The sequence below is a fragment of the Amaranthus tricolor genome, chromosome 3 (genome assembly GCF_026212465.1).
Source record: "Amaranthus tricolor cultivar Red isolate AtriRed21 chromosome 3, ASM2621246v1, whole genome shotgun sequence".
Lineage (NCBI taxonomy): Eukaryota > Viridiplantae > Streptophyta > Magnoliopsida > Caryophyllales > Amaranthaceae > Amaranthus > Amaranthus tricolor.
Window position 1 is genome coordinate 9,947,552 of NC_080049.1, and position 8,205 is coordinate 9,955,756.

General features: G+C 38.2%; 1 protein-coding gene across 2 annotated transcripts; it reads left to right on the plus strand.

Moving 5' to 3' along the window:
* The first annotated feature begins 1,930 nt into the window (after positions 1-1,930).
* LOC130809504 (uncharacterized) lies at positions 1,931-5,519 on the plus strand. Of its 2 annotated transcripts, XM_057675305.1 has the most exons (5): positions 1,931-3,259; positions 3,343-4,248; positions 4,336-4,423; positions 4,499-4,918; positions 4,997-5,519. In XM_057675305.1, exon 1 carries the CDS (start codon positions 1,955-1,957, stop codon positions 3,194-3,196), a length of 1,242 nt encoding a protein of 413 aa, XP_057531288.1. In that variant the 5' UTR covers positions 1,931-1,954; the 3' UTR covers positions 3,197-3,259; positions 3,343-4,248; positions 4,336-4,423; positions 4,499-4,918; positions 4,997-5,519. The 2 variants fall into 2 exon arrangements, with proteins under 2 accessions (XP_057531288.1, XP_057531287.1); XM_057675304.1 differs by having other exon boundaries at positions 1,931-4,248.
* Positions 5,520-8,205: the final 2,686 nt, after the last annotated feature.

Below are 8,205 nucleotides of genomic sequence, written 5' to 3' on the forward strand. Positions count from 1 at the left end.
AAAATATTTCACACAATACCGTCCACGTAGGATGAGTTTTTAAGTTTTTTTAATATAATCGCCACATGAAATGGCGGTTTTGTTTAGGAATCCGAACTAAACCGCTAGATGAAATGGCGGTTTAGATGAACTTAAGTTTTATCTTAAAAAAAAAATAAATTTGAAGCAAACCGCCACTTAAAGTGGCGGTTTTATACCTGTACAAAACGCCAGTTTCTGTTCTTTTCACTTCATTTCATTTGCTTCGTTTTCAAGTGGCTACCGGTTGTTCTTTAAAAAAAAATTTCTTCAATCCTCATTTACTTCATATTCACAATTCCTCTCATTCAACTAAATTAATTAACTACATTCTCATCTTCTCCTTCTTTACTTGTTCATTTTCATCATCATTTAAGGTATTAATATAAACCCTAATTTATTTCAATTTGCAAATTGAATATTTTGTTCATTATTGTTGTCATTTGAAGTTATAAATACATTGATTGTTTGTTACATTCTCTTGATTTCATGATTTAAGCTTACATTTTACACATTTGTAGTTGAATTTTATGATTTGGTTTGTATGCATATAAAGTGTTTGATGAAATGCTTCAATGAAAGTTTATTACTTTGTTGGGTTAGTTTAATGGTTTTAGTATATATTCATGGTATTTTTAGCTTTATATTTGAATTGAAAGTTCTAATAAGTGTTCTAATACCTTAATATGAGAAATTCTTGTATTCACATTTACACTTCCCTTACTCATAATCAACAATAAAGTGTATGTGAAATCACATGAAAAACATGTTTGTGTTTGCAGAATATGAATCATTATCCCGTTATAGTGTATTGGGATGGGGAAGTAAGTTATACTAGATCTGATGTTGTGTATAATGGAGGATTAAATACACTGATGTTTATCCATCATCAGAATATTAATTTTGAGGTGTTTCATAGCAAAATCTGTGATGTAATTGGTTGTGATCGCAATTTTATGTTAAAAACGGAGATGAATACCCGGTGATTGGGAAAAAGGTGTTAGTTCCGATTAAGAATGATGAAAGCGTAAGTGCTCTTGCTTATGCGGCATCACAAGCCCCTGGAACGGCAATGAAGGTTTATGTTGAATTGGTTGCAAATTTGGATAATGCGAGGGAAGTCATGACTAGCATGGAACTTCCAGAATCAGGTCCTAGTGCACGCCATGATACATTCACAGAAATGTTAAGTAACCCAAATTACGTTAATGAGCACTTGGATGAGCTTACCTCTCCAACTCATTCACGTGGCATTGGTGGTGGTGTAATGAACACCTTTTCCACAAGTCACTTGGGTGGGCTTAATGCGAACGAGGTTGATTCTTTATATCAAGAGGATGAGCATATTGATTCTGATTCAGAGGAGGATGATGAAAGAAGAGAAGCTCTAGATGCAGCGATTAGAGATGGTGCTCCATCTTAAGACTGGCTTAGAATTGATGAGGTTGATCAAAGATTGATTGATGCATGGATGACTTGGAACGATGACAACTCCATAAATGAAAATGGAGACTTTAGGATAGGGCAAGAGTTTAGCTCCTTAGACCACCTTAAGAAGAATGTTAAAGCATAGGCGATTTCTAACAATAGAAATTTTCGTGTAATTGAGTCGGAGCTTTCAAAGTACGTTATCCAATGCACTAATGCGGAGGATATAAGTTGTGAATGGAGGATGCGAGCTGTTATGACCGCAACGGGATCATTTAAGATTGTGCGATATAAGGGTCATATTGAAGATTGCTCAGTACATTACAGTGACGACCATCCCCTCCTTACTTCTTAATTTGTTGCTGATCTTATCGTGGATATAACAAATAAATACGGATTTGTTATAACATATAAGAGAGCTTGGTTGGCCAAAAATAAGGCTATAACAAAAGTATTTGGGGATTGGAATAAGTCCTTTGAGGAGCTTCCAAGGTACCTGCAGGCGTTAATGCAATCTAATCCAGAAACAGTGGTGCAATGGGAAGTCCAACCGACAATGGATCCTACCAGAGTGATGTTTAAGCGAATTTTTTGGGCTTTCGGACCATCCATTAAGGGTTTTCCCCACTGCCGTCCCCTTATTTCTATAGATGGTACACATTTGTACGGAAAGTACAGAGGCACACTTATGATTGCTATGGCGATAGATGCAAATTCTCAGTTGTTCCCACTTGCCTTTGCTGCTGTGGAGGGAGAGAGCAACGACACATGGAGTTGGTCCTTGGAAAGTATAAGGCATTATGTCACTAAGAGGGATGACTTATGTGTTATATCTGATCGTCAGAAGGGAATTTTGCATGCAATGAATAGAGTTGGAAAAGGTTGGAAAGAACCATTTGCATTCCATCGGTTTTGTAAACGTCATCTAGCTTCGAACGTGCATAAGAAGTTCAAAAACATAGCAGTCAAAAACTTATTTAGAAAAGCTTCTGAACAGATAAAGATAGGGAAATATAATTTCTACATGAATCGCCTTAAAGAGTTTAAAGAGGACGCGTATAAGTACTTAGTGGATGATTCTATTCGTGAGCGCCAATGGACTTTGATTCATGACGGTGGGCATCGATATGGAGTGAGAACTAAAAACATGTCTGAAGCGTTCAATGGCGTAATGAAGGGGGCCAGGTCACTCCCAATCACTTCATTGGTTAGGATGACATTCTTCCGAGTTAACGAATACTTTGCCACAAGGAGTGATTTAGGGAGAAACAGATTAGACAATGGACATGTGTATGCCAAGAAACCAACTGATACGATTGATAAGAATGCTGAAAAAGCACGCTTTCATGATGTTAGGATATATGACACAGTGCGTGGGATATTTGAGGTCACCACTGGTTGTGGTAACAGGATAGCAGGAAAAGGTGGAAAATCCTACATGGTTGACCTCACAGAAACATTATGCTCCTGTCAGAAACTAACCATCTTCAAGTTACCGTGCTCACATGTTCTTGCAGTATGTCGAGCTCGTAACATATCGTATGATGCTTTTTTGTGGACCCTTCGTTTCGCACTACAAAATACGTATCGACATATAAGAAGACTTTCATGCCTGTTCCAGACATGTTCACCTGCGATCCTTGGAACGGTTTACAATTGTTCCAGATCCCTCAACGAAGCGTGGAAAGGGTTGTCCGCAATCAACTCGTATACGAAACGAAATGGATGCACCGTTGACGCGTCCTCGTAACACATGTAGCTTTTGTGGATTTAGGGGTCATAATAAGAAAACATGTCCTCGTAGGTCAACAAAGTATGTTTTTTTTTATATTTTGTTATATCATGTTGATTAACGTAATATTTATATGATTTTTATAACACTTACGTATGTAACAGCGATCATGGCGATGCCGGGCCCAGTTGATCTATCAGTGCTTACGCTACAGGCAACACACAGGAGCATAGCTATGTGAGAGGGCTCCACTGCCCAATTGGTTACTCGTCAGCACTACCAGGCGAGTACGTTACATTGGGAGGTGGATGACAGGGTATTAGAGGTAGTCGAACTAGTTGGTTTCAGATACATTCACAGGTTGTTGGGCGGGGGCTTAGAGCTCGATCGAGCTCTTATCACTGCATTGGTGGAGAGGTGGAGGCCGGAGACTCATATCTTCTACCTCACAGTTGGCGAGGCAACGATCACGTTGCAAGATGTGGCAGTTATAATGGGACTGCCCATTGAAGGACAAGCAGTGATAGGTCATGGAGAGGGAAATTGGCCAGTATTAGTTCATGAGCTACTAGGGGTTTGGCCTGAAAACCCTCAAGACCCCACACAGCCGAAGATCATCGTTGGATAGTCATTGAAGCTGACTTGGTTCCGGGAGCATTTTAGCGCGCTACAAGATGACGCGGATGATGTTACGGTTGATAGACATGCGCGAGCGTACATCTTGTACCTGTTTGGATGCATCTTGTTTCCAGACAAGAGCGGTGACTCGGTGCAATTGATCTATCTCCCTCTACTGGGAGCTTGGAGCGCGTAGATGAGTATAGTTGGTGAAGTGCTACCCTAGCGTATCTGTATCGTAACTTATGTCGAGCATCATGTAAGGGTGCCAAGGACATTGGTGGCTGCTTGATGTTGTTACAGATATGGTCATGGGAGCATATTCATATAGGGAGGCCCATTATTCGAACGATTCGACCCGATGGGCAACATGATCGAGAAGATGACGCGGATGATTTTGAACCGGTGTTAGGTTCACATCATCGTCGCGGGATGGATCCTTTAGCAGTAAGGTAGCAACACTCAATTCACTATTCAAATTCATAATTTGACTATTTTATGATACATGAAAATGTTAAACAATGTTTATTTGTTTACAGCTGGCTTCGCGTATATCTTTCGAGATCCCACTCCCCACATACTCTCGTCTACTACAGAGACGCACTTGATCGACAACGGGACGAGCAGGTTATTAACATTTACTATTTGTATTAGTTATGAATAAATTGTATATATTACTGAGCATATTGATTTCTATTACAGATGACATGGCAACCTTACACAGCGGCTAAGATGGACGCTCTGCCGCACATATGTACATCGGGCCACGAGATTTGGAGATCGCGTTGTCCACTTATTTGCTTTGACATCATCGAGCTACATCTCCCGGATCGTGTCATGCGTCAATTCGGTTTGGAGCAGGTTATTCCGCAAGCCTGTGACACCTAACCTCAACTACATGCGATCGATCGGAGGACTAGGGACAAGAACTACCTCGTACGACATAGATCGCATGTAGATGCGTGGAATGACCGAGCATCTAGATTGGTTCGAGGAGATAACTTCACAGGTCATAGCTCTTCTATGTATATGAGTTGGTACATGCGTATCTCCATATTACGCCTAACGAACACCACATTTGTGTAGCCAGGATCACATTACCATCCGACATCTACGTTACTGGTACGTCTTCTTTCAACACTCATAACATATAGTAATAGTTTTAAGTGACTCTTTTAACAATATAATGATAACAAACAGGTTGAGCGCATCAAATCGGTGCTCATACAATGCAATGACACGATCCAAGGGGCCTCTACATCGCCAGTTGATGTGGGGTATTGGCTATGTTCTCAACCCGTCGTTGACCGATGCATTAAGTCAGGCGGGTTATGAGTACCTCATACCGACTCCACCTGTCATTGGCGAGGTAGATGACACATTCCACACTCCTTTTCCACGGAGTTTAGCCCACCGAGGTAGCTCTTCCGGAGGATTTAGTTCTCGGCCCACAAGAGGTCGCCAGCGTTCATCTACTCGAGGTCGGTCTTCCAAATCGCCATCGACATCCGGTACTATGTCGCCATTCGTTCCTCCAACTTCCATCACCGCTCCTTCTCCACATTTATCGCCTCCGCAAAGGATCATCACATATCAGCGTGCTAGTCAACGACGAGCTCCTGCTCTTAATGTCATTGCGGAGGTTGACGAGTTCACACCATCCTCATCCACCGGTGCGCAAAACAAAAGGGGTCGGGGGTTGTAGTTTAACAAACTTTGTATATTCTTATATGATTTGAACTTCTTGTATGACTTTCCATGATTGTAATATATCTTCGTATTATTTTCATAATTAATTTTTTCAAATCAAGCTGGTTCGTAATTGATTATTATGGAATAGATGGTATTGAACTAGTTTAATGCAAGTTGCTTTCACTATTTAGGGGAAATGAAAAAAAAAATTCCAAGACAAGCAAACCGCCATGGTGGTTTACCAGGGACCAAACCACCACATGAGATGGCGGTTTGCCTTGACCAAAACGCCACTTCATGTGGCGGTTTAGTGCTTAAGGCAAACCGCCATCTCAAGTGGCGGTTTTGTCTGAAAAATTTATAAAAAAAAAAAATATTTCCACGTGGATGGTATTGTGGGAAATACTTTCCTACATAATGCAAAGTGGAAATTATTTTTTTAGCAATATAATGGGAAAAGAATCATGTTTCTCAAATTTGATTAAAAATAGTTAAATAAACATTGACCATTGATTATTAACTCTAAATATATAAACCATTTATGTATAAAATTTAATTTATTAAAATTTCTATTACTTTATTAGATTAACTAATAAGATGATTGAATATGAGTCGATCATACCTCTATATTAATATTGGTTCAGGTTTACAGCATTTCGATTAAAAATTTGTTTGGGTTAAGTCGGTTTTAGCCGGATCAAGTTCGGTTTTGAGCATGATTCGGGGTGGGTATGACTCGAATCGGTCACTATTAGGTTTGGGTGATCTCGGTTAACTGTTATATGTCGATTATAAAAATCGGTTGCAGTTCGGGTTCGATTTTAAGAATTTCGGTCATAAATCGGATCGGGCGCAACTTCGGTTTGGATAATGTCGGTTCGATAAACCTAAAAAGGAAACATATTTTCGGGTCGATTAACTTTCGATCTCGGTTCGAATTTTCGGGTTGGGTCACATATGAACAGCTCTAGTAGCGATACCAAAAAAATACATGCGGATAAACCCGCCCGCCCACTTAGTTTATTATATCATTTATCAAAAATTTAGTTCTATCAATTATTAAACTAGTACTACTACATGACTCATACCCAACTTTAGTAATTAGTACTCATACCCAGCTTTAGTTTATTAATATTGTACTAGCCGTAGGGTGTGTTTCTTTTAGACTTTAAAGTTTCTAATTTTACCATCTACAATCAACCCTCAAAGCACTCAAGCAGCCGACTTTCAAGTTCAAACAAGCAGTCGACTCCACCGTCTACATTCAATATTCATGTAATTTGAGTATTTTGAGATTTTATATGTATTTAGAGTATATTAGACAATGCATTATATTTTAATTGTTATTAAAACTTAACTCTATAATTTGTATTGTATTTTTAATTTTTATATAAGAAATACCTACTTACCCGCGGGTCCCACACGCTTTAAAAATAGGCGGGTAGCAAAAAAAACAATATGCTTTTGAATATTTGATCCCGCGGGTAAAGTTTTTAGGCACTACCTTGTCCACTATACGCCTATGAACACTTCTATTTAAAAATAATTAGACAGTAAAGTAAAAATGATCACACAGGCATTAAAAGTGATCACATAAGTCTTGAAAGTAATCACATATACCTTAATAATCACATACGCTTTAAAAGTAATCACTTAAAATAATAAAAAGTGATTACATATACTTTAAAAATGATCGCATAAGCCTTATAAGTGATCACATAAATACTATTACATAAGCCTTAAAACTAATTACTTAGTAGGTTGGCGCATTTATCATGTTTTAAGCATAGGACGGTTGCACAATAGACTTCCTCAAAGTTACGTGTGAGCTTGAATGAAAACATGCAAGGATTTTATGTATGATGAATGTCGCCTTATAAAAATAGAAGCAATTAATAAGCAAAAGCAAACAAAAAAAGAAAGGCTCAAGTCGCCATCGATCCAGGCAGACACCCGGGCGCAAACAACCACCCGGCCCTTTTTAACCCAATCAAACAAAATTAAAATACCCTTTTCATTTATTAATTTAGTATTTTGTCGGTACCAATTACCAACTCTTCCCAATTAATACTTTTATTACAATTGCCATCTAATCAATTCATTAACCTCTCCCAAACTTCTCATTTTATTTTTTTTTATTTTTTAATTCATTAAATTATAGATCGACAAAATCCAGACAAGTAAGGAGAATCGAAATTAATATTTTGTATAGGTCATAAGTAGACTTGGGAAAATTTGATCCGACCCGAAAATGAACCCGGGACCCGACCCGACAAAACCCGAACCCGACCGACCCGAAAGCGACTTAATTCGAAACATGACCGACCCGATAATTACCCGACCGGAAACCGATCCGTTTTGACAGATTTAATATCAATTTTTAGAGTAATTTCAATGTTAGAATTCATTTCAAATAAAATTTTAGTTTTCAAAGTATCTCAACATATTGAGTATATCACTTGAACCCTAAAACTCATCAATAGATCTCAAAAAACACGTATTTAACGTCTTTTTAGCCATCGTAATTATTTTTCTTTAAAAACAGGACGTTATAATCATCTTAATTGAATACATGTATCTTGTTAAATCAGTCAAATGAGTTTTTAATTCATCTACATTTCAGTAAGCAAATTAATATAATTTATACGAACGTTTCGCACGTTTGAATGAGCTTTTCAAAAAATGAATGTCGCTACCCTAAATTATAAAACGCGTAT

What these genes read in the sequence shown, in the direction of transcription:
- LOC130809504 (XM_057675304.1), top strand. Translation starts at nt 1,955, where the DNA reads ATGCAATCTAATCCAGAAACAGTGGTGCAATGGGAAGTCCAACCGACA.